Genomic DNA, 27,495 nt, shown 5'->3' with positions numbered 1-27,495 from the left:
GATGGCGTCAGACAGTCCTTTACAATAATCCAAGATCAGATCATCTGTAATATTCAATAGAGCAGTAGTTGGAACTGTAGGAAGTCTCATGGCCCTCCCCATCAGGATCTCGTGGGGAGAGAGACCTGTCCTCCTATCAGGTGTGCTGCGCATGCTCATGAGCACTAAAGGAAGAGCATCTGGCCAACTCAAAGATGTGGATGCCACTACTTTAGCCAATCTATTCTACAACGTGCCGTTCACTTGTTCCACAATTCCTGAAGCTTCTGGTCGATAACTACAATGCAGCTTTTGATCGATATTCAGTGTGGAGCACAACATCTTCACTATTTCGCTGTTAAAATGTTTTCCTCTGTCAGATTCCAAAGAGGCAGGCACCCCGAAGCGCGGTATCAACTCCCTGAGCAACAATTTAGCCACTGTGAGTGTATCGCACCTACGTGTAGGGTACGCTTCAACCCATCTGGAAAATACGCATACAATCACCAACACATACCTAAGGCGATTGACTCTTGGCATTTCGATGAAATCTAATTGCATTCTATTGAAAGGCCCCCCCGACCTCCCAATGTGACTCAGTGTGACTGGTGTTCGTTTGCCTACGTTCAGTTGTTGGCAGGTAACACATCGCTTACATACTGATTCTGCTGCTATTCTAAATTTAGGGCAATACCAAGTTTGCCTAAACACTCTCATCATAGCATCCCTTCCTAGATGTACTGGACCATGTATTTCTCTCGCCATGGGATTAGCTAATTCTTCAGGTAACACAGCTCTCCCATCTGCTGAAACCCAAAAATCCATTTCACTTCGCACACAACCTGCTATTTCCCATGCCTTTTTCTCTGTTTCAGGTGCGTTCTCCTGCATTATTCTTAAATCCTCCCAAGTGTCTACAGTTTCTAACATCATACTTAATTCAGTCTTTTCTTCTGCACCTTCTATTTCCACCTTTGAGAAAGAATAATTTTGTTCCGCACAATAGCGTGCGACTTCATCAGCGTATCTGTTGCCTTGTGACACAAAATCTGTATTCTTAGTATGAGCTACACATTTTACTATTGCGATATCAACTGGACCTTGCAATGCTTCTAACAACAGCCGCACAAATTCTCCATTTCGAATGGGCGAACCAGAGGAGGTCATGTAACCCCTCTGAGACCACAACTGCCCGAAATCATGAACCACACCGAAACCATATTGGCTGTCCGTGTAGATGGTGACTCTCTTTCCATTTCCTGCTATGCAGGCACGAGTTAGGGCAATAATCTCTGCTACCTGTGCGGAATGTACTCCTTCCAGGCAAGCAGCTTCTACAACTCCAGTAATAGTACAAACAGCATAAGCTGCTCTCAACCGACCAGTATCGTCTCTTAAACATGAGCCATCAACAAAATAAATTTCATCGGGGTCTGACAATGGCTCATCCACAATATCTGGTCTGGGTTTCGTGCATAGTTCAGTCACATCAAGGCAATCGTGGTCTTCACATCCTTCGCCTTCTATTACAGTGGGTAATGGCATCAAAGTAGCAGGATTCAAGACAGAGCATCTCCTGAGAGTCACGTTCTCTGCGGCAAGTATAACTTGCTCGTAGCGCGTGAGCCTACTATTGGTCAGATGCTGCGTCTTCGTCCTGGTCATTAACAATTCAACTGAATGTGGTACATACACCACTACTGGATGTCCCATCACAATACTCTCGCTCCTTTCAATGCTGACACCCGTTGCAGCAACGGATTTGAGACATCCGGGCAACGCTGCGGCTACTGGATCTAATGTAGCCGAAAAATATGCAACTGGTCTACGGGCATTACCGTGGGTCTGTGCCAAGACTGACAAAGCACATCCCTCTCTCTCACAGCAATAGAGTGAAAATGACTTTTCGTAATCTGGCATTCCCAGAGCCGGAGCACGACATAAATCGTCTCTCAGCTGTAAAAACGCCACCAGACATTCTTCATCCCATGGTACTGGATCACTCACCTCCTTGTGCGTCAGTTTCTGTAAGGGCTTTGCTTTCAGTGAGAAGTTAACTATCCACTGTCGGCAGTAACCCACCATTCCTAGGAACATTCTAACTTCTCTCTGTGTTGTAGGCGCATTCATTTTCATTATCGCCTCAATCCTCTCCGGGGACACCTTACGTTTCCCTTTTTGTAACCTGTGCCCTAGATACTGTACTTCTGTCAAACAATACTGCAACTTGCTCGGAGATACCTTATGTCCATTTTCAGCTAAATGATTCAGTAAGGCAATTGAATCTGCTTTACAAGCTTCCTCTGTCTCTGACGCAACAAGTAGGTCATCTATGTACTGTACCAGAACCGAATTCTGTGGCAGTACTAGATTCTCAAGATTCTTTTTCAGCAACTGATTAAAGATGGATGGGCTATCTGTGAATCCTTGTGGGATTCGACACCATGTTAAAACGCGATCTTCCATTTTAAAAGCAAAAAGATACCTGCTCTCTTCATCCAATGGGATTGAAAAGAAAGCCTGACAAAGATCTATCACTGTGAACCATTCTGCTTGACATGGTATTTGAAATAGTATCACTGATGGATTCGGTACCACGGGACAACATGAAACGACTATGTTGTTAATTTTTCGTAAATCCTGAACTATCCTAAACTTCCCGCTAGGTTTCTGCAAACCCATAATCGGGGAGTTACAAGGACTGCCCACGATTTCTTTCAGTATTCCCTGTTGAATCATTGACTCGATCACAGGCTTTATTCCTGCAATCGTTTCCTGTGACAATTTGTATTGAGGCGTTCTTGGAAACTCAACATTTGGTTTTACCAATATTTTTACCGGTTCTACCCCTTTAATCAATCCTATATCTTCTCCTGTGAAATCCCACACCTCTGACGCCACTGCATCTCTTAAATCTTGGGGAAGATCTTCTACAGTCAGAGTAGGATATAGTTCTACACAGAATTTTGAATTGGCCACCTTAAAGGTAGCATCATCGTCGGTAGTCTGTACCTCCACTCCTTGCGGGGTGCAGTATATGGTGCAATTCAGTTTGCACAACAAATCCCTTCCTAACAGACATACCGGACTCGAGTCACAAACCACAAACTGATGTTCGTTCATATGATTTCCTATTTTCACAGATACTGGTTCTGTCAAGGGACTAGTCATTCTTTTATTTGCGACTCCTACCACCTGAATTGTTTCCCCTGACATTGGCAAGTCTGGAACCACCGCTGATCTCAGAGTCGAACGAGTAGCCCCAGTATCCACTAAGAACGTAGTGGGACACCCTGCCACTTCTGCCTCAACAAATGGCCCTCTCTGATCCACTTCTAGAACTGCCCCGAGGGTACAGTCCTCTTCACTGCTCACCCGTTGTCCTGTCAATGGATCAATGTAATAACACTTTTCTTCCTCGATAAACAGAGGCATTTGTTTACAGACCTTTCCCCCAGCTGCTATCTTCGGTGGCTGTGGGAATTGGGCCCGTGGAGCCGAAGTCCCCCCTTTGGCCACCTTACTGCTTGGAACTGTCACCTTCTGCACTGGGACTTCTTGGACCTGCTCTTCTACTTCTAGCTCTCCATTTTCAGGGTTAAAGGGACACTCGCGTCGCCAATGCCCCACCTGGTGACACTGATGGCACTTTGTCGTTTTCTTTAAAGTGGCAAAGTCTATCCTAGGTCTCTGCCCTTCCTCATTGTCCTTATTCTGACCGTTTGGCTTTCGTCCCATCCCCTGTTTCTGCTGGCCACCCTTCCCAGCGGACTGCATTTGCACCACCATCAATTTCTCCTTTAGATTCTTGGCTTTAGAATCTATCTCGTCACTACAGTATCTCGCATAACGTAAAATCTCATCTAGTGGTTTGTTCTGCCAACAGATTAAATGTTGTTGAATCATCAAGCAAATGTCAGGTCTCAACCCCAAGACAAACTTTGACACAAACTGTCCTATATCTTTGGGATCCATTACATCAAGTCCACTGTATTGCTTGAATGTTTTCAACAACCTCTCATAAAACTCATGCACGGTCTCCTTCGGTTCTTGCCTTGTTCGATCTATCTTTACCCAATCTATATCCTGTGGTGGTACCTTATCTTTCAACCAAGCTATTACCCTTTCATACTTTCGCATGACAATCTCAGATGGTCCATTAGTTCGAGCATCCCTCAATGGTTCAGCATTTGGCCATTCGACACTAGTCTTACAAGGGGTCCACAGATCAGATGGGACCACGATGTCAAACAACGTGTTCAAATCAATCCACAATACCTTCGAAATTTTAACAAACCTTTCTACCTGCTTATACCACTCTACTGGATTGTCCCGCAACTTCGGAAATGAGTTGGTAAATGCAGCTAAATCTCCTCTACTCCAGGGTACATGTACATAATTTCCATTTGATATTTCTCGCAAAGGGAATGCCTCCATATGCATTACCCTTCCCTCTGGGGTCATCACATTTGTACTTCGTCTAACCGTGCCCTTTTTCGACCACCTTTCTTCCCATTTATCCAGTTCCCTCCACACTCTTATCCCTGATACCAGCTCCCTTATGTGAGTTTTCAATCCAGTAGTCCTCTTCTCATCTAGATCTTGGTCTGAGTACTGTAATCTGTGGTTACTCTGTAATGCCCTTGTCCTAGACAAATCCACGGCATATCTATCTGCCAAATCAGTCAGTTTCTCATGAAACGCTCTAGCTTTCCTAGTAATATCCTTTGCCATGAACAATAACTCATCCTGTTCATACAATTCTATCCTTTCCAAAGGCAATGTTCCATCTATTATCTCATCAACATCTGATTTTAAACTAGTAACATCAAGCCTTTTTGCCTTAATTTCAGCTTTTAAGACACTCAATTTAGCTCCTTCATCCGCATCTCTCCCATCCCAGCTCCGAGATCTTCGTTTAGGTATTGGTGAGTTATAGGGAGTCCTCCCCTGTTCCCATCTCTCTAGGTCCCATGCCTTTCCATCTTCTCGGGGTGGGTGGTGAAACACTCCTTCATGCCTCATAGCCTCTCTCTCCCCATCCTGGCTAGTTTCACGGGATGCAGGGTAAGATGTTCCATCACTCCCTCTTTCTTCCCTACTTCCCTGTGATTCCTGATTATTCGAGGCATGGCGGGACCTATCGCTGTTCTCCTTTCTCCAATGTTGAACGTCTTCCCCGAGTGTATGATGAAGGCACCTAAACCTATTCTGAAAAGCCCGTACCGCCTCATCTCCTCCTTTCCCCCAGAGACGGGACATTTCCTCACATTCTACAATCCTAGTATTTTGTTCCGGCTGTTCTCTCTGATTTGTAGGACATGCATCCCCTCTATTCTCTTGACTTTGGCCTTCCCGGCCCTGACTGCTTTCGCTGGCCCCACAATGAGATACAGTCCCGTTACCCCTGCTTTCCCACTCTGGTTCTGTTCTTGTCCTGTTACTTGGAGATACTATGGACCCGTCCCATTCCCTCAAATCAGCTCTTAACTCTGAATAGGATCTTGGCCGTGGTCCCCTTAGATCCATTGGTCCTCTCGGACCTCCCTGTTCTGAATTGGGACCGACAGTTGTGTCCAATGGGGTGTTCCATGTTACCGAACCTGGCAATTGCTTCCATGCATTTGTCACGTTATTCCTCCTTTCCATCTCGATCCTTTCTCTATCCAATTGCCTTTGTTGTTCCCCCCTATCTCTCTCAGAGTTATAGATCGAAACTATGGGTCCTATGGTAACAGGCACTTGAAGAGCGTCTGGTAATCCCACAGACTCAGCCCTTTCGGTGGTTGGCGTTTTCTGCACTACAAACCTTCCCACTACACTCTGTACAGTGTTGTTTGGAGGTGTTTCTCCACTTTTGATAGGTGTCCATTCCGATATAGGGAGTGGTGTATATCCTTCTATGTCATTTCCATCTTCCCTTGCGAGCCCTCTATCTTCTATTAACCCCACTCTCGGAGGTGGTCTATCCATTAACAATCTGTTTATCAGATTGTCCTCCGACTCGCTTTCCTCGTCTTCTTCCATGAGGTTTCCTCCTCCTAACACCTCCCTCATCGGATACATTTTCTCCACCTCAATAGTCTGTACTCTCCAACGCTTTTCCTCCTCATCCCATTTGGAATCTCGCACTGCCCTTACCGATCGCGTCAGTCTTTGTTGACGCCTGTTCAATTTTCGGTCGTGTGCAGCCTTAATCCATGCATTAAGTGCCTCAAACTGTGTTGGTCTGGGCGAGGGTTTCAATGAGGACATGGTTGCTTTTAGCCGATGTAACACCTCTAATTTAAACGTCCCGTACCTCGGGAACTGCATTTCCTCATTTCCTTCCGTAAGCTTATTCCAAGCCCCAATCCATAATATGGTATGCAGCCCCACATTCGTTGCCATATAATGAGCTGGCGTACCCTCCGGCGGAGCCTCCTCCCCGTAATAATGTTCACTTCGTTTACGTTTAAAAATCCCTTTCAAACACCTAAAACACTTCATGATTTCTCTTTTCTCCGCGTTCGTTTACTTCCTGATGACACTCCACCAATCTCAGCGCCGTTCTCACTAACTGGCCTATCCGTACGCGACTTTCCTCCGACGTCACGCTAGCCGCCCAACCAGAGCGCGGCTCTAGCTAACGTCACACCAACCGCTCAATCACAGCGCGGCTCTAGCCGACGTCACCCGTCCCCCTTCGCAGCAGTTCCCCTCCTTTCTCAGCTCGTCTCCTCGGTCATGCACGCATCCCATTCATACTCTGAAAAATGATTACTTCCGTCCAAGCGATCACCTTTCTTTGACTGTACGCCCACAGTCTTTCTGTAGTTGTCACCTTAACTTGGCGAAATGTCTTTCCGTTTACTTCCAGACAATCGCCTTCTCCGATAGGTTACTCACACGCAGTAACTTTCGACCAGCGTCCGTTACTCATACACTCACTCTTACACTCCCCCTATCTTGGATCCACGGCGGTCAATGGTACCTCGTGACCTCCGTACTATGGTCGACAACTACCCTGGATGTTTGATACACCCAAAACCACTTAAGCTCTGGCCTGAACTTAAGATTTCACCAGTTAACCCGTTTACCAGGTTACCAGTTTACCAGGTTGCGCGCGCTCACAACCTTCTCTCATTCACACTACAGGCATTCAACTCCGCAAGACATTACAATACAAATACAACACAAAACACCGCAATCTGTTCACGCATGACCCTTTTTATACTCACTCTCCGATACTGCTGCTTTTCTCGCACCGTCTGCACCTTTCGGCACACGATTCTTCCGCTGCTCGTCTCTCGGCGTCTCGGGCCTTGGGGTAAACTAACCTCTCTAGATTACCTTCCTCAAGAAGATAACCATCCTCTGCTACCAACTGCTAACGCGGGATTACTGGCTACTAATTATCTTACCAAATCCCAAACTATGTCGACTGAATCGTTGGTACCTGTCGTTGAGTAAAAGGTAATCTCGCAATAAGTCAATCAATTTAAGAACTTACAACACTCTAAATGACCACCAACCAAATTTTAGTTTTAAAGATTTAATATAAAGTCAAAGATAACTGAAGATACAAACTTCTCAAAATGAGATTCAAAAGGTAAATTGGTATCACTATAAACATGAACTTCTTGAATAATCTAAGTCTGAAGAACAAAATAATAAGTACAAGCTCAAAAACCATAAGGGTTGTCAAAATAGATATAAGTTGCAATCTCAAAGTCATTACAGAAAAGAAAATTAAGGTTAGTCTGTCCCTACACTATTTTAAATGACATCCCTACTTAGCAAGATCTTAACCCTCTAGGTGTCAGCCGTGGTGACTTCATAAGAAGATCACGCACTTCTCTTTGTCTCTTCTCTGATAATGGGTCTCTCCTGATCAGCCTATCTGCCTACCCATCCGCTTCCTTAGGCTCCCAAAATCATCTGCTCTGCTCTCCTCCCGGGTCTCTTTCCCTAATACCAAATCACATTTTCAATAGAAACGCCCCTTAGGACGCCCCTCACGTGGTACATCTTTGCGCGGCAAACTCCATGATGGTACTCTTGAAGACCCTCGTTATAGTTGACCTTGGTTCCCAGGCTTCTTCTTCAGTGCGCTGATACCCCCTGAAATTCCTGGAAACTCCTACAGGCCTGCGCAAGGCGCCACTGAACAAAGTCCCTTTCATTCGAGCTGATTAGGACCCTCGCACCTGCATACAGCTCATCCTGCAGTGGGCCTCAAATTCCAGACTCCACCATATCTTTAGTCATAAAACACTCTCAAAGCTCTGTGCTGGACACCTCTCGACCTCTTTCCTAACGAGCACATGACGATTTAAACGACATGACATTATCTGCTCAGGCCTACTTGATTTACATGCAGCAGGTCCCTGCACTCTTAAAACGTTAACTTGATTTAAACAGTAAACATTCTTAACTAGCATACGTTTCTAAAATAACACATCTATAAAGCATATACTTTTAACCCTAAGTTCAATAGTACATTTGGAAGAACCACGTCAACCTTATCTCACATTATTTTAGCAGCACGTTCAGGTTTGCTGTGAATTGCCCTAAGGCCTACACATAATACTGGATTTTCAAAGTTACATTTAATTCGGACATGATTCTTTTAACATGAGAACATGAGGTTTTCACATATATTCCAACATTTCTACATTAATCTCACACCGTTATAATTATAGTCACTCTACTTAACATTCTATACATTTCACTACTAAATATAAAACACTCTGTATATTTCACTCCTGGATATAAAACACTCGTGTGCAAAACATGTTTAAACTAACTACGTGCTTGTAAATATGGTGTACTTATACATTTTTTCTCAAACTTGTGCTCTCTCAATATATCAAGTAGTTTCCAATGCAGGGATAGTATTTGGTATTCTCCAACAGCTGTGAAGAATGAATATTAAGGCCTTCCTTGTCCAATGGCTTCCGTTAAACCGCTAAAACGTAATGAAGGATGATATCTAAGTTGTATTTACGAGAGGGCAACATTGCACACAGTTTATGAAATGATAGATGTGTATAAAACGTCTCTTTTCCTCGCACCATACATAGGCTTAGCTCTTCAAAGCATTATTTATTTACATATTTCACCAATGTTATAGTAATTCTCCTTAAAATACTGTTAATATAATTACCACTATTTATATTTCCATGATATAAATCGCAGTTTAATATATTCCTCCGAGGCTATTTTCCTTCCCCTTGCAGTATTTGATAACGTTTTAAGCCGACTGAAAAATAATGTTACCTAGTGCATTTTCCCAACAGCATCAAGTAAGTTGGTAGAATTGTTTGGAGGAGATAAAACATTTAAGATGTGTTTAGAACCGGAATTTGGAGAATTACACAGTCTCTAGGCACCTTTGTAAAATATCAAAAATAATAGTGCGACTTACCTTGGAACGGCCAGCCGCCGCCTCTTTTTCGTCCTCTTCATCTTCCTTCTTCCTGCAATCCCGGCTGGCAGTAGGAAGCAAACAGGCACACAGGCTCCCCTGAGCCAATCGCAACCCTGCAATGCAGCGCTGATTGGTCTGAGCGCTGTGGTTCGGCGCTCAGACGGGGACAGGGAGTCTGTGCATGATCCTCACCAGGCTGTGAAATGCAGCCTGGTGGGGAACATGCAAACTGCGCATGACTGTTTGACCGGCCCAAGAGGGCGGCTAAACAGCCATGCTCACTTAGGGAGTGTAAACCACTTCTCCCCTGCTCTGTCCAACCCCGCCCCACCACTGACTGCAATAGGAAAAATAAATTGATAATAACAATACATTATTTTCATTTTAGTTTTCCTTTTGAGCAGTGGGGAGATGCTACTCAGCCTTAGTGGAGGAGCCACCACTGTTCATAGTCACTGGATATAGGCAACAATGGAGGTCCAGGTTAGGTGCATGGTTGATCAAAGTTTGCAAGAAGGGGTGGGCATTTCTGCAGCCTATAATTCATTTAAAAGGATGAATGTGCTGCCTCCCCTGCCTCCAGGGGCAGCGCATTGATGTAAAAACGGAGTGGCTGCCTTGAAGCCGCTCCATGTTATGCAGTGCAGGCGGCAACCCGCCTGCACTTTTAAGAGGGATTAGAGATCCTCTTGCAGTTGTGTGAAGTGAGTGACTGCACTCGCCTGCCGCCTCTAGAGGGCTGCCATCAGGGGGCGCACTGACAGTGCACCTCCTGACAGCTTCTTTGCCTCTGCACCCGCGTCTGTAATGCAGCGTGGGTGCAGAGGCAAAGGGATTGCCTAATTTGCATGGGACCATGCCACCATGCAAATGAGGGAACATCCTCTGGTGACAGCGCGGGAGCTTTATGTGCGGCAGCGCTATCTGTATTACAGAAGAGGACGCAGATGCATCTGCAGCCCCTTCTGAAATTCCAAAGTGCCCCAGGGGTGCGCAACGTGGGCAGAAATGCCTGTTGCACCCCAGCGCCCTTCTGTAATATGGCCAAGTTTGGGCAAATGACTACTTGAAATGGCATTGGACTAGCTGCCCAATTCAGGGTGGGGTTTGGCACTAGTTCCAAGGCCAAAGCCTTTTCCCAGAAATCCTTGCACTGACGTTTTCTCCTAACACCTCATGGAACGTTCTAGTGTGGATACTGGAAATGTTATTCCAGTTTGGAGGTACATTGGCAGTGCATAAATGCTAGATGGACATTATTGAATTGCTGTTTAAGATGTTGCCGAAAGGTGGCAAAAAGCCCCACTGCATTTGCAAGATAGTCAAAATACATGGGACTACATATTACCCAAGTGGGGTAGGTGTTCCCTCTATCACACAGTGGATTGGTTGCCTAACTACCAGAACATAAAAGAGGCTCTAAGTCTGAAGTCAACATAAAGCCATTATAGACCAAGCAAAGGATTTTGAACACCATGTGCTTCTTTGAGGTACTACTGAGATTTAAAAAAAAGTAATTGGAAGTACGAATCCGTTAAACCCCTCCTTCTTAGGACATATCGACACCAGTTAGGACTTAGTGCAACTCAAACTCTCAAAAGATATTACCAGAAGAAACAAGGAAATTGTGTCTTAGTTAGGCATCCTCAGCTCATAGCTACCTGTCAATGGATCTTTCTCCACATAATTAATTAGGCTAGATAGTACTCTTGCTGCACAAGCAACTCTGCTTCGAGAGCAATAACTATTCTCCCACCTGTACTTATGGCACCTTTTCTGTTCTCATCCACCATATTTTTAAAGAATTTTTATATAGCACGAACTAGACACGTCAAGGTATCATAGCATTGTACAAATAGCAAAACAAGTTAATCACGGTAAAAAATAAAAACGAAAAATATAGCGATAAACAAATAAGGATACCATAAGCCATTTGTTGTACAAGTAGCAAATAAGTAGCATCAGCAAAAGCAAAAATAATAGGCCAGACACAAAATATATGGAACAAAAACAAATGACTAAGAATACACAGGATACAGAAATGCATGTAGAAAGGGTAGTCTGACAGCGAGATCATGACTCATGAACCTTATCAGTAACTAATAATGAAGTTATCCATTCAGCAACATCTTTTAAAATTCTTTTTTTAAGGAGGTAGTCAAAAGACTAGATCTAGTTTCAGGAGGAATTGCGTTCCATATTCTGGGGGCCAGGCCAGAAAAGAAGCGGTTATGAGTTTTCTTTTAGTTGAACTTCTCTGGCTACAACTATAAAGAGTTAGAGCTTCTTAGAGAGTGATTCCTCTCCTGATAGTTTAAGTTGTTTAGTCAGGTAGACAGGAGTGTTGTGATGAAGAGCCTTATGGGTCATGCAGGCTATCTTAAACTGAACTTTAGCTTCTAATAGGAGCCATTTGAGATGTTTCAGGACCGGTTTAATGTGGTTGTGTTTGCTGGACCCCATGATGAGTCTGGCAGCTGGGTTTAGTGTGGCCCTTAACAGAGCCAGTCTAACTTTTGGGAGTACTGCAAGGGTGGCACTTCCGTAGTCTAGGAGGGAAGTGACTAGGAATTGGACTGCCAACTAAAAGTCATTTGGGGAGAAGAAGGGTTTTACTTTTCTTAGAGTGTTCAGATTGAAATTGTCTCCTTTGGTAGTTGCACTGATGTGATCTTGCATATTCAGGAATTTGTCCAATGAAATGCCTAACGATCTAGTAGAATCAACAACATGTGGGGTGCAGTTGAGTGGTGTAAACTGTTTGAGCCATTTATCTGTGGGAGTAGAGAGATTGCTGGGGGTGATCAGGAGAAATTCCGCCTTGAGTGTATTTAGCATAAGGTGATTGCGGGTTAACCACTGTTGGGTTTTCAATAGGGTGCAGTTTAGAGTTTTGATGTCTTCAACAGAGGAATTTTTCAAGTATAATTGAATGTCATCCATGTACATGTAGTACTGTATGTTTGAGTGTGTAAATATTTTGGTAAGGGGTTCCAGGAACAAATTGAATAGCATCAGTGAGAGTGTGGATCCTTTAGGTACTCCAGTCGATACTGGAATAATGTCCGACAGGGTTTGATTGATTTTTATTCCTTGAGATCTATTTTAAAGGAATGGGGAAAACCAACTTAAGACAGGACCAAATAAACCCATCCTTTTCTCCAAGAGATCTAACATGTGGTCATGTTTGACAGTATCAAATGCACAGGAGAGATCAAGGAGTATAAGTAGTCAGGGCTCGTTCTGATCCAGTAGTCTCAAGGAATCACCTATAATGTATATTAAAGCCGTTTCAGTGCTATGGCCTGTTTTGAAGCCAGATTTGTAATGGTCAAGGAGCTGAAACTGTTCGATGTGGTTGCAAAGTTGTAAGTGTACATATTTCTCTAGATGTTTTCCTAGTGTCATAGTGTTAGTAATAGGGTGGAAATTGTTGAGGCCAGACCAGTCGACATTTGTTTTTTGGGGATTGGGGTAACTTGCCCATGTTTAGGCAACAAGGAATCATACCCTGGGAGAGAGATGCCCTTACAATCTTAGACCATATTGGCTGTATAAGGATCTAAGCTCTTTGATGAGTTTGGTGAGTAGAAGAACTTTGAAGTTGGTTGACAGATTAATTGCTATTAGTGTTTTAAGTATCTCAGCTACGTCAGAAAGTCTGGAGTTAGCCCATGCAGCATTATTTTATGTAAAAAACATCAGAGAGGGGGAACAACATCCTGTGAGGCATAGGGAGGAAATTGAATTGGTCCTGCCTTAGTGGATATTGAGAGAAAGAAGTAGATTTGATTCAACCTTCCTCTTTTTTTCAGTGAAATGAGCAGAGAAATCTTCACCACTCGGGAATGTCATATTATCTTTAAGGTCTTGGTTAGATCTGCCGCTTGATTGCTGGTGGATTATTTCAAAATGATTTTTGGGTCTGTTTTTGGCATTGTCCAGTTGTGTCCTAAAGTAGTTTGCTTTGGAACTACGTATTACCTTGTGATAACAACGTATCATTGATCTCAGGTGCTGAAGGTGTAATGTGGAAGGAGAGGATTATAATCCTCTCTCGCCAAGCATTGACTTCTGCCTAAACTCATTAAGGTCACCACAGAACCAGGGATTAGATGTCTAAGGGTATTCTCTAAAGCTGCTTTGGAACAAGTGTATCAAGTATCTCTACCAGGGGATGGATTTAGTGATCAGTGAGGTCATTTACATTTTTCATGTTTGGAGGTGGAGGAAGGAGATTGTTGCTCATGGAAATTAGATCGGCTATGTTGATTTTTCTAAAGTCTCTGGATCAATGTTAGGTTTTGTGAGGTTGGCCTTGTCTAATCAGTGCATTATCCAAGATGGATAAGGAGACTTGAGAGTGATTGGACCTGTCACATGGTGATCTGCATTCTAGTTCTATGACAATTTCCTTGGTGATGATTAGATCAAGGATGGAACATCTGCTATGGGTTGGCCCATTATAAGACTGGGTAAGGTTGAGATCAGGAAGGAAGGACTTTAAAGTGTTGTGTAAGGGGTCATATGGGTTGTTCCAGTGAATGTTGAAATCCCCAAGGAAGATCTGGTTAGGGGGTTGTTCCTTGTTAGAGGAGGTAATTTCCATTAATTGTTCAATGAAAGGTAGGTTATTTCCCCTGGGGCGGTAATTCGTGTGAAGTTTGCATAACATCTTGTCAGTGTTCCACATCTTGATGCCGAGCTAATCACAGGAAACAATGGACCATTTGTGCCTGCTTTAGGGTGAGTATAGTGCATTATATGCATGCAATACCTCCACCAGTTCTTTCGAATCTATCTAATCTGGTGATGTCATAGTTATAAGGCACAAGAATATCCAGAATGGTTAAAGAGGTGTCATTGAGCCACATTTCTATTAAGATCAGGAGGTCAAGGTCTTGTGTGAATATGAGATCCGCAATGTCAGCAGCATGTTTTACCGCTGATCTGCAGTTAAGGAGCATAGATTTTATATGTGATTTGGTTACTACCCACACTTGCTAAGTTCTGGGGCCTGTAGTAAATTATGCTTGTTTATAGTACTAACGTTGATACTGGGTTCTCTTAGTGGGTTGGAATGAGTCAGTGAAGATAAAGACACTATTTGTGTGGTGTTATATGATAATAATAAGGAGTGATTGCCAGCATTTGAAAGATCATCAGTAACCCTCTGGGGTCTGGAGTGGGACTTGGGAAGGGGTCTCGATCTCCAGTGCAAGATGGGTGGAAGCTTTGTGTTTGAGGACTCAAGCAAGGAGTATCTATAAAGTGTTGGTGGATTAGTTTCTATGTGACTCGGTTCTGTAAGTATCAACAGACAGGCAGGGATGATTCCAAAGCTTCTCCAGCTTTATGGTTATGTGTATAAAGCTCTGTAGGTCATGTTTAACTAACTGCAGTTTGTGTTTGAGATCGGTGAGCTTGTCCTCAAGGGAAGGGCTGTCTACAAAACAGTTGGAAGTATAGGATGGAATGAGGTTGGAGATTGGAGAAAGAAGGTTATAGAGAGCTAACATAGTGGTGATGTTAGGCAGAGGGGTAGAAAGTTGACTTAAATGAATGTCATCTGTGGGTATTTTACGTTGTTGGTTTGTCACTGTGGGTAGGATGGGGGTTGTGGTGCTTGAGTGGGCCGTAATGTGGATACCAGATTATTTGGTAGTTCAAGTGCATTTTCTAGAAAGCAGGCAATTGTTAGACCTGTCATTTGTTGTGTTGCTGTGGGAAATGATTCTCAAGCATAATGTCCAATGCTCTCATGAACTGGGGGAGAGGGTGAGTCGGAAGAGTGGCCTTCTCTAAAGGGGCAAGAGATATCATTTAGAAAACCTGGATTAGAGCCAGCAACGATGGTTCCTCTGTTGAAAATAGGGGAATGGTCCCGGAGGAGCAAAGGAGATGCTGTGACATTGGGACTGGTTGAAGCAGGTGTTACAATTGCTGTGTGGGAGGAGGAACGTTGATTTAGAGGGGTAGTGGAGATATTGCTTGATAGAGTATTTTTTATCTTCATAAAGGTTTAGTTGAATAGTTCAAGACTGCGATCAGATGATTGTATGAGAATGTTCCCATTGTTATATAAGGAGATGGTTACTTTGGCACTGAAAAGCAGTGAGGGTATTATGGAGAATCGAGTACCGTGCAGAGTTTTTGTTTGTGGTGTTAACTCGGAGCTTAGAGGTTATGGTTCTTATCCATTGCACTGGAGGTGAAGAAGAATTAATTGCTAACACAATTCCTTTAGATGTGCCAAAGTAAGTATTCGGTTTGTGCGTTTAGGGGTTCTGTTTGAGTAATTTCTGTTTGAAATCTTTAGTCGCATGTTTTGATAGGGGAGTATTTAATCTTGAATGCATTATGGCCTGCAAGTGATAGAAAGTTATCACTAGTTTTAAAGATATTTGGAGCCATGGTGGATATTTGTGAAATTAGACTATGTAAAAAATGAAGAGAGCTTTAATGGAGGACAAGTGCGTAAAGGAACTTACATGACCATGGGCAGAGCTCTTTGGTATTATTTGGATATTCATGAAGAATATTTTCAGATATTTGAAGACTATCAGCTGATTATGTGCCTGAGGTCATACAATGCTTTCACTGCGAATAGTTAGTAGCGGTGCCTAAAGGATCCATTATGGATCATGGTGGGATTAAATACAATATAATGATGATATTCACGAAGAATATTGCCAGGTATGGCTTTCCAGATGGAGACTATCAGCTGATTATATACCTGAGGTCATACACTGTTTCCACTGCAAACACTTAGTATAGGTACCTCTTGAAACCTTTATTGATTATGGTGGGATTGGAAGCCATTCCAAGATGGCTGACAAATTGTAGATACAAATCTAGTTAGTAGAGGTACATAATGTTATGTTATGTTATGTTATGTATTCTTATTAGGCGCACAGATGCTCCAGCGAAAGAGCGTCCTGGCGCCACGACAAAGTAGCAGCACAACACAACGTAACACCCTATAGGAAATAAACTAAGGGAATAAAAAAGTTTTCACTGCCCGGCGAAAGGACCACTGGTCACTAAGGGCGCGGATCGCTGGGGGGAGGGAGTTCCAGAGCACCGCCGCACGGACTTTGAAGGAGCGTCCGCCAGCTCTACTGCGCTTAAAGCGAGGAACAATAGCCAATTCTGAATCAGCAGATCTTAAAGCTCGCACTGGAGTGTAATGAATCAGAAGTGAATAATGAAACCTTTATGGATTATGGGGGGGTTCAATACCATTTAAAGATGGCTGACTAATTGAAGATGCAGTTCTGTAATAGTATTAGTGAAGCCCTTCTATGCTTTCGATTAAAGGGTTTGCCATCAGTCCTTTGTGTATTTTGCTGTATTAGTGAAATCACTCTATGCTTTTCATGAAAGGGGCTGCCATCAGTCCTTTGTCTATTTTGCGGGATGAGAAAGGGCCATCATTGTATGAAGGGATCATTCTTATGTGGGAAGAGGAAGGATCCCCAAAATGGAGGGACTGATAAAAACAGTAGGACACCAAACAGTAGATATTGACAACAGGCTAGGCTCGATCCATGCTACAAGAAGTGGATCTTGAAAATATCAACAGTAGATCTTGAAAAGAATCTCACCATGCTAAGCTCCAACACACCAAGAGCCATCAGTAGATGAAGTGTGGAGAGTGTCAGCAGTGAATGGCATGGTGAGGGTGAGAGGACGGCAGGCAAGCAGCTCCAGTGAGGGTCAGGTTCCTCACCACCTGGCTCCAGTCCAGAGAACCAGGAGGTTGAAGAGGAAGAAGGGATGGCTCCTGATCTGGAGGGGGATTGCTACCGGACCAAAGCATGTTGAATTACACAGGAGGGCAGCAAAATGAGCGGCAAGGGTGAGCATCAAGAAATACACCCAAAAGGAAGGCCTGCGCATCAAGGAACAGAGACCATAATCTGACACTGTTCCAATGCTCAAACTCAAAATACCATGAGTATGACTTTTATTTACCACAACAATGTTATAAACGGGATGTAATGGGCCTTTACGAATGTCAAACACTAAAGTGCTTTGTCAAAAACCCTAGGAATACACATTGATTGAAGAGATATTTGTCTTACAATCTTCAAGATGTAGTGTTTTGTGATGTTTTATTACAGACAATTTGGATCATAATGGACTCCGTAGAGCTGTGACATAGGTGTTAGAGCCTAATGCCATGAAAGCTTGTTTTAGAATGTTGCGTTTGCAGTTACAAGCGGCAGAATAAAGAGACGTATAATACTAAGCTCTGTGTTTGGCGTAGCCATTGGTTGGTACCCAAGCTGGGGAGGATGCTACAAATGGCGCCGAGATAGAGGGTGGGTAACGCCAATAATGGTCGCTCTCTCCCAGAGACTTTGCCTTGGTCCAAGTAAATTACTTGTGCATGCCATGTGTGTCGCTTTCAAAGAATAGAATTGATGCTTCATAAATGTGGAGTCAAAGTGCACCTCCAGCTGCTGTAAAGTAGGTGAAGACCACAAAAGCATTGCAAACAATTTACACATTGATGGTCGAGAACCTATTGGTCAGGCCATACATAAAAGTACTGCTCTGCCATGCAAGATAAAGTTGTATATTATACGGAGTGTTAACACTGAAAGTGGATTCAACCTTGTTTACAAAGCTCAGCCACTGATAATCCTAACTTGCAAAATAAATGTGCGAACAGAGCAGAGAAATGCAGAGATCAACCAGGTGAAAATGGACATTTAGAAAAGAAGAAAAAAAATGACTCAGTGATGACACTGAGGAGAGTGATCGTACCACAGCTCTCAGTGAAGTTGTCTCAAAGAGAAGTCTTTGGGGTTGTGTTTACGGAACCATCCATACCTAGAGTGGTTCATTCACAATGTTGCCAAGTGGGACTCAGAACAACTTCAAAGGTCTTCAACGAATAAAGAGCCAAGAGCAACTTTCAGAATAGTGAATTTTTTTTGATGGCAGCGAAGAAAGTCACGTTTTCAGCTATCATTAAAGATGAGTTAGAGGCAAGCACATCACACGGTCTCACCAATCAGTTTACTACACAAAGTCAAAGTGGTCCACCAGCGATGGCAGTTTCCACACCGGTCTACAACTTTACTGCATTCCTAAAACCACCATCACCTTGTGATACCATCAAAAAGCAAAATATTGGTGATAGATGGACTGCTTGTATATAGCCATTCAATGATTTCATCGATGCACTTTAGGAGACTGATAACAAAATGATTATCAAGTATCTAAAAAATCTTGCTGGTGATGGTGTGAAAGAAGTCATATAAAAATGCCTCAAACTGACAATGAAATCACATATTGTCAGATTGAATAAATGCTGAATCTCAAATTCAATCCAGTAGCAAATGCTGATTGCAAAAGATACATTTTCAGTCAAGAATACCAAAAATTGGTGAAACCATTGATGAATTTGTGGAGAGACAGCGCAAAATACAATGTCGTTCTGATGGACATGCCAACCACCAAAGTTAGAGATGTCCACCAACTCTTTTAACATTGTCAGGAACCACCATCACAGCGACTCCTGTCAGTGTTGTAAAAGTTTGACAGATGGCTCTCTCAAGCAGGATGACCCTCCGCCAAACTTTTAGAAAGTTTTAGAATTTTCTAAAGCAAACTCTCAAGGCGGGCGCTTGCTGCTGAATAATGGAAAACTTTTGACTTCCCTCACCAGGGAGGTTTTTGCTCATGGTGTGAGCAGTCATTGTTTTTTTTTACTGTCCATTATAGCCAGGTTTTACCTATTGGTTGAGCAGTTTATAGAACAACCTGTGGCAAATTGTTTGACTTCTTTTCATGGAACCCCGTCAGTTGACTTGCCTGTTTGTGTAATTACCTTGTTGCGTATACAGTATGGATTTCTAACTGTTTATTAGGTTGTACTGCCACTGAATGTGCCTGTCTGGGGAAACCATGCACAATTTGCCCCAATGCATGTGTATCATAGGCAGAGCTGAGATTTGCATTTAAATAGTGTGAATTTTGCATTTACATAAATTAGACAATTTAGCTGGCACAATCCTTTTGCTAAAACACTGCCTTTGTTAATCAGACCCAAATAAAGTTGAGCACTACAAAATGTCAATCCGTACCATTTTGCACTTTATAGGTCCTACATAACATAAGATACATTTACATAAAATGTAACATAGTACAACACATAAAGTCATTGCATGCAATAAACTGTTTAGTTGTCATAATAAGACATGTACAGGTGCACTTTGTGTTAAGGCCATTGGGATTCTTTGATATTTTACCACCACTTACTCAACATTACTTCTTACAGTGATCCCTTTTTATTGCCCATTCTAAATGACCCATTATGAGGAAAATATTTTCTTCATATCTTACTTCAATTCTTGTGAGCTGGTGGCCATCATGTTTCGTATGCTTTTGTCCACCAGTGGGCAGCTAGAAAGACTGTAAGACATGTCAAGAGTTACAAGAGAGTGGTTGCATCAATAAGCTAAGTTCTCTCAACCAAAAAAAACATTCCCATAACACATGTAAACATGTAAACTTAATTCTGGAAAGTAGTGTAACAATAGTTTGTATTAATATTCATGTTAGTTATGTAAAGGAATATATTTGCGTGTAATTCTCTATTTACGTGTATTTCACTACAATTTGAGACATTGAACTCTAAAGTAATATTTGGATTAGATTCTTTAAGCATTAAGAGTGGTGACATTTTCCAGTGGTGGGGAATTCGTTTTGTTATAGATAGAGTGATATCCTGAACAACCAAGAATGCCTTGCACAGATAGAATATATATTTCGACACAGTATACAATACTATGAGAAGCAAGCTGTAAAAGTTGAAAGAGTTCTCAAAATGCATGAAGGTTTAATTTTGACAGCAATTTCAAACAACCAAAGGAGGTTAGAATTACTACTCTAAAAAAACTAAAATCCACCCAATACGAAAAATAAATGGAGTGTAGACAGAGCGCTGTTCTAGAAGTAAATACCATAGCACTCTTTCAATTATTTGATTTACGTCCTGTTCTGCTTCCCTGCCGCACTTCCACTCCTACAAGGCCATTCTTTTGAGTCATCCCCTTCTTTTATACCCTGTAATATGTTCATCTAGTCTATGAACTAACACACACTTTTTGTCAAACCAGGGAAGTGTACGTTTCTTCTAGAAGGAGAAACAGAAAGGCAACCATTGCTGAGAGCTTAAAAGGACTGTGCCTCACAAGAGGCATAGCCTCGGGTGGATCATAATGCCCTTCCCCCTCTCTCAAAAAAGGTAATATATTGCATATCACTCTCTCGAAATCGGCACCATGGACACCTTTCAAGCATATCATTTAGATAGTCTGCCAAAACCAGGATGCAGGGGCCTAAATGTGTGCAGTGAGTTAAATTCACATTGAAGAGACTACATGACTATTAAGACAGTTGATTTCCCGTGTAAAGTTTTTGGAACATGTAATCTTTTAATGGCTAAAAATTGTTTGGGGATTTTCACTTTAGAAATAAATGTTGGAAAATGTGTTTTCTACTACAGTTGGTACAAACAAAGATGTTATTGGATTACATTTATTTTAACTACCATAGACACTTTACATTGTTATTTGACTGGTACATATTTTTGCACTTCAACTGTCAGGTTTTTGCGATTCTGCCATCAGGTGGCACTCATGAGGGCCCTGTGGTGTCAGATGGTACACCAGAATATGACAGAACGTCTTACAACACACTGCATTCCCAGGTCCACATCCCACCCCAATTAGGGCTTCTTAGCCATCACCCTGATGCATCATGTTCCTTGTAGACCTTTCTGTCTCCAAACTTACGCCCTGGTGGTGGTCCTCTATTCCCTCTCTTGATTCCTGAATCCCACAACCTTTCTGACCCTTGTTTACCTGTCTTCTGGACTTTTAACTCTCTTGCTCCAATCTGTAGTCTGTTCCTAGCTTTCCTGCTTGCTGTCCTGTCCCTCTTGTTGTTGCTAGTCTTTCCCTATTCACATCACAGTTTGGCCTTCCCTTCTTTGGCCGTTACCTGTTTCCTTGCACCAGTTCCTTGCACCTGGCTCTCTCTTGGTACTTGTGCTCCCTGAACTTTCACCTTTATCAGCCCAGAGCGCTCACTGTGCGGTAGCTCACAAGTGACATTGTCTTGAGACTCCTTGTGCTCTGTTGTGATCCTGCCTCTGAATTTCGTCTTTGATGTCTGTTTCTATTGTTATTTGATTCAATTTTCCTGTTCTGACTAGTTATGTGTGTTTCTTACCTTGTTTATATTGCCTCTTTGTGCCTGTGATTGCCTTACTCTGAATCTTGTGTGGACCAGTCCTGAACTGTCCTTATGTTTGCAGACTGCTTGCCTTTTGTTCTGTGCCTCTGTTTGTCTGCATTTTTCTCTGCCTAGTTAGAGTGTCTTGAGTGCTCCTATTCCTGTTTTCAGTATTCTGTGTATTGCAGTCCTGCTCCTACCCTTGATTTGTAGTCCTGCTTTACCCTGAGCCCAGTTTCTGTTTTAGCATTCCTTGTTCTGTCCCCTGTTATCCTGTTTTATGTTTATAAAATACTCTTGATTATCATTGTTTCCGAGGGTATCTATGTGTTTCTGAAACCTTGTACCTCTTGTACAGAGATCCACCCAGTGCCATTTCTCCCTAGGAACTGCTTGGTACCTCCCAAACTTTATGAAATGAATCTGTTCCTTGCTTTCTTGTTAGTTACTTTCAGCTCACGGAGAGCTCTCTATCCAAAGAGCATACAAGCTTTAATGTATGATACTGTCTCTATCATTTCCCTTGTGGCATTATGTTGTAGTACTTGTGTTAAGTTATGGTTTCCCTTTACAGACTTTCAGTTTCATGATCACATTCTGTTCCTGTTTATTCCAGTGGGATGTAGTTCATATAAACCGATATAGAATCTCCGTGTTTAGACATCATAGACTGTGGGATTGGTGTCCAGACTGATTCCAGACACCCCCACCGGGTATGTTCGCCTGTATACCAGCTAGCTCACAGTGCCACTTAAAACTCCTTTTATCAAGGAGAGAATAGTTTTTGGCAACTATCGAACATGACAACTCTGTCCCATCTGGACATTTTCAGTCAGTCATTTCATTTCATTAAACTTTATTCAGTTCACATAATAGAAAACCATAAAAGTTACATTTCATCAATAAAAAACAGGGCAAACAATATATATACAAGTTAAAAAATACAATTGTTCCATTTTTCAATCAGTGATTATAGGGTTAAAGGGCATCACATTATTTGGTAATAGAAATCAATTCATACAAATACAGCATCCAGGTCACTTAGGGTTCCAAACATTTCCTATACCTTAAGGAGCATTTTAAGAAGCCAACCACAAACGGGATATATTCAGGCTTTAAAAGCTGCAAAAAATAGAGAGCGGGGCGAACCTGTAAAAAGTTTAGCTTTTTTAAAAGTCATTTTAAAAACAGCCTCCGTGGGACTTCATAATAGTGACAAAAGAACACAAAGTGTAGCAGGTCCTGGGGAGATGTATTGTCGCAGCCACATGGTGCTAACACTTTTCCTTTGTAGCTCCCCTTAGGTACAGCTAATAAACGATAGAAGTAATCCAATCTAAACCTGATTAGTAAACATCGCTCATGCGCTGACAGGGGCAACGAGAAGTATGGCGCCATTGCTGGGGATGCTCTAAGCATCAGATGTTTACGGATGCCATTTTTCATCAATTCCGTCTCCTCTCGCTTAGCTTTTTTACGCATTATAAAGGATTCTTTCACAAAGGCCACGTCTGCCTTAGTAATACAATCAGGTATTAAAAAAGGTCCGGGCGGCCCAGCTCACTAAAGCACCCCTTTAGATAGTTGAGCCATGGTATATCAGTCATGTGGTCCAGGCTCAGGGTCTCTTTTAGTAGTTTGTGGGTAAGATCTAGATCTTTATTTAACCAACTTTTAAGCCAGAAAAGCAGCGGGCGCATACCCAGGGTATCACAGATATATGAAAGGCCAGTTTCTTCATGGACAGTAACATTTGCAGCCCCTTTAGGAACCCCCAGAAACTGTTTTTAAAAGTTATTTTCTGTCACCTGGATACCCTCCACACCATTAAAAACTCCACAGTTCACTCCCATAGGTGGCTATAGAAACACTCTTGGCTTGGTAGATTTTCAGCATTGCAGCCATTGGGCGATTGCCCATTTTAGCTGCAAAGCTGAAGATCGCTGCATTGGACCTGGTCACCTCACCCCTTTTCTTCTTGATTAAGGTGCCCCAGTCCAGGTGATCATCCAGTAGGACGCCGAGGTATGAAAAAGTAGGGGATATCGGTACTCTCTCTCCATTCACCAAAAAGGTGTAGTGTCATTTTGGGCAGAGCCCTACCTGCATTGCATAGGATTTCGTATTATTTATGGCCAGATCTCGCTTTGCCATAAACCGTCGAAAGGTATGAAGCAGGATTTGCAGACTTTTGGGGGTACGTGCCAGGAGAACCGCATCGTCTGCGTATAGCAAGACGGGCAGTCCCATGCGTCCCACGTACGGGAAGTCAGCCCCGGTTTCCTGCAGGGTCTTATCTAAATCATTAATGTACAGGTTGAAGAGGAAGGGGGCTAAAATACACCCCTGTTGTACCCCCTTTCTATATTAAAATTCCTAGTGACCCTCAGATCCTGGGTGTACCTAATGTTCGCCCTGGTATCTCTATGTAAATCCCTCATAAAGTCCACTAAATTTGCCTCCACCCCAATGGCCCTCATGGACTGCCACAACTTTCCCCGGTTGACGCAGTCAAAAGCGGAGGAAAGGTCCATGAAGGCCATGTAGATTGTTCCCTGGCGGGCAATGGTGTACTTTCCGAGGATTAGATAGAGATTGACACATTGTGCCACGGTTGAACGACCTGAGAGAAACCCATACTGGATGTCGGATATAATCTTGTTTTCTTCCGCCCAGGAAGTCAGTCTATTTAATACGACTCCGCCTACAACCTTAACCACGGAATCGATAAGGGAGATTGGTCTATAATTCATGGTGCAGTTATGATCTCCCTTTTTAGATACTGGAACAATTGTAGAAACTCCCCATGATTCCGGGCACCCTTCCTTGGCGGCCGCATTCAACACAGCCACCAGGATTGAGGACCACAAAGAGGGGTTAGATTTAAAAAGGTCCGGTGGGACGCCATCCGGACTTGGAGCCTTCTCACGTGTAAGGCTAATAATACCATCCTCCACTTCTTGTGCCATGAATACAACTACATCCCCATTCTGGGATCTTGCCTGCAGCTGGGGTAGAGTTGACACACTTTTAAATATGGCACTAAAGTGGGACACCCATTCCTCCTCCGTTATATTGGTGCCCAGATCCTCACTTCTTTCCCTTATAAAAAGAGGTCTATTAATGAAGTTTCAAAATCTGAACCTACTGGATAGGGTCAGGGGATCTTAGAGCTCCCGCCAGGTGTCCTCCTTTAGTTCCCTTTTTCGAATGGTCAACAACTTTTTATAGTTGGCACGTAAGGTACGGATCTGTGAGTTGTCCCTAGGGGTTTCTTTTAGAACAGCCTTTAATTCTCTGGCGGCTTTAGAGCATGAAGAGTTAAACCACTTAGGGTCACCAATATTGTTTCTTTGTCCTGAGACGGATAGCAGTATCCCTACTTTGGAAACAATCCCCTTAAAGGCGTTGAGTGTACCTAAGGCTGTAGAGTCAGGATTCAAACAATAGGAGAATTTTGCCTCACACGATTCTTGAAGCTTTTTGTAAAAGAGGGACGGTGTTACCTGGGTCCATTTAAGGCGTCGCTTACCATCGGTTGGCTTCAGAGTTCCCGCTGTTACTACAGACTCCTTCCTTTTCAGTACATTCTCTCCTAGGCGCACACATACAGGGTTATGATCACTAAAAGGACTTGCTAGGATTGTGTAACCCAATAGATAGATATGAAAGTTTGTGGAGATTAAAATATGATCTTTAAACGTTCCACCACTGCGACCTTTAAAGGTCAGTCCATTTTGTTTGCTAGATGGGGGTACAAAGCTCATGGCTGAAAACAAATCAAATTCATTGAGCATGTCATTGAGGACATCTCCCTGTAGAGAGTGCTCAAAATGAAGGCCCTGAGTCCTTGGACACCGCAGGTCACACATTTTAGAGAGTCCAGGATCTCCACATGGGTGGACGTTAAAGTCGCCCACAATCATAAGACTGTTTCTGTAGGGACCACAGTACTGCTTGACATAGTTGTCCAACTCAATTATCTTACAATCCTCTTCTCTATGTACTGCATTATAAAAGTTAATCAGGCATAGGCTGAGGTTTCCTCGCTCAATAACAATTGCCTGAAAATCTCTATGGGAAGAGAAAATGGTCTTAATCCTGCATTTCAAAGACAGAGAGGTAAAAATGACCAGGCCGCCCTTTGCTCTCCCACTAGATGCTGGAATTGTGGGAACAAAGAAAGCTTTGTACCCCTCCAAGAAGTGGTTACCGTTGACAAGCCATGTCTCCTGGAGACATATGACAGGGAAATTGCTAACAAACTGCACCCATACCGGGTCTGCAAACTTCTCTGCAATCCCCGCTATATTCCATGACAACACATTATAGTCATGGGTCTTAAGTGGATCCTCTAGCGGGACAATATTTGTATACTGATGTGGGGCATCGATAAGAATTCCTGGCAGCTCTCGTTCCATTAACCCCTTGTCTATAAAGATTTCTGGTGGTACTGCACTTATCGTTTCTGTTGATGTTTTAGCTGGAGGCTCGATACCCGGCAGAACTAGATCGATGGGCTCAGGTGTCTGGACTATCTGATGTAATTGGGCTATGCTCTCACTCAGTCAATCACAATCATTCAGCCCCGAGAGAGCTGCAAATCTATTCTGTCCATGGGTGTAGGGAGAAAGATGGAAGGCCCCCATGGATTAACCCTGTCCGCCCAGTGATTGAGATTGCCGGTCCTACTGTGAACCATAGGCTTATGGGGCCATGTATAGTGTTCAGTGTTCAAATAGTTCTGCCTGGGGTTTTCTGCTCTATAAAAGAATCCTAAAGGCAGTACCTGTATACCTTGATCGCTGTGTGAAAAACCAGCATTGGCCTCCATGAAAATTCTCTCAACAAATACGGGGTTACTAAAATTTACCACAACACAATCCCCCCTTCTTGTTTTCCTGGAGCCTCCTAACCAAGCAACACGCCGAACCATGATGATGTTATGTACGATGTTTGGTCCTGCTGCTGTGTTGCGAGCCAACCAATGGGTTACTTTGATTTTTAGTTGCCCATATTCCTCATTAGCCCCATCTATGAGAGGGGGGACGTTACCCAAGATTACCACCAGCGGGGTTGATTGAGGTGCTAAATCAATAGTTGGTAATTTCTGTGGGACCGCATTAATTTGATCCTGATGCAAGCCTCCTTTCTTTTCCACAACTTTAACTGCTACACCAGACCTCTCTATCACATGAGTTCCATCTGATTGCAAGCGACCCGGAGTTTTATCATTCCGCCCCCCTACACTACTACTAGTAATATGGTCCATAGGCCTTGGGGCACAATTATTTTGAACACATGGAGCAACACCCAACCCCTCGGCAGGCACCTTCACGACATCGGTGGTGGTTCAGCAGGGGGGGCAGCTGCTGCTGTACAACTATGGTGTTGAAAAGATTGTATGATATTATGCTGGTAAGCTATACTGTGTTCAATAATATGAAGTTTAGTCATAATTGGGCGTAGTTTGCCCTCTAGTATACTGATGAGAGTGGATTTAAAAACTTCTATTAATGAAGGATCAGGCACAGGTTGGACTACCCAACCTGAAGAAAATGGGACAGTAGTTTTAGATTTTTTTGCTTGACGGCCCATTTCTTTTCCTTTCCTCTTGGTACTACCTGTGGAGCAACGTGCCCCCCCCCCCAGTTGTTGCAGTGAGTTAGGCTTCCTGGCAGCCTTGGTATTGCTACGGGTATTGATGGTTGAACTTTTACCCCCGCCCATGCTCCCGGGAGCTGATTGGATAGGTTGAGCAGCCCCCTGCTTGTTAATTATAGTAACAACAGGAAATAGGGGAGCAGAAATAATGTCCGACTGAGACTCCATGACCGGAGAAAGCACAC

The 27,495-nt window shown here is 43.0% G+C and overlaps 1 protein-coding gene across 1 annotated transcript in view; it reads right to left on the bottom strand.

Moving 5' to 3' along the window:
- The window catches only part of MYT1L (myelin transcription factor 1 like), a 1,346,830-nt gene that overhangs the window by 71,392 nt on the left and 1,247,943 nt on the right, over nucleotides 1-27,495 (bottom strand). The window contains exon 16 of the mRNA XM_078647878.1: nucleotides 19,751-19,819. Within this exon, the coding sequence (XP_078504004.1) occupies nucleotides 19,751-19,819 (69 nt within the window). The remainder of the gene's footprint in view (nucleotides 1-19,750; nucleotides 19,820-27,495) is intronic.

Source organism: Lissotriton helveticus, chromosome 6 (genome assembly GCF_964261635.1).
Source record: "Lissotriton helveticus chromosome 6, aLisHel1.1, whole genome shotgun sequence".
Lineage (NCBI taxonomy): Eukaryota > Metazoa > Chordata > Amphibia > Caudata > Salamandridae > Lissotriton > Lissotriton helveticus.
This window is presented reverse-complemented; position numbering and strand designations above follow the sequence as displayed.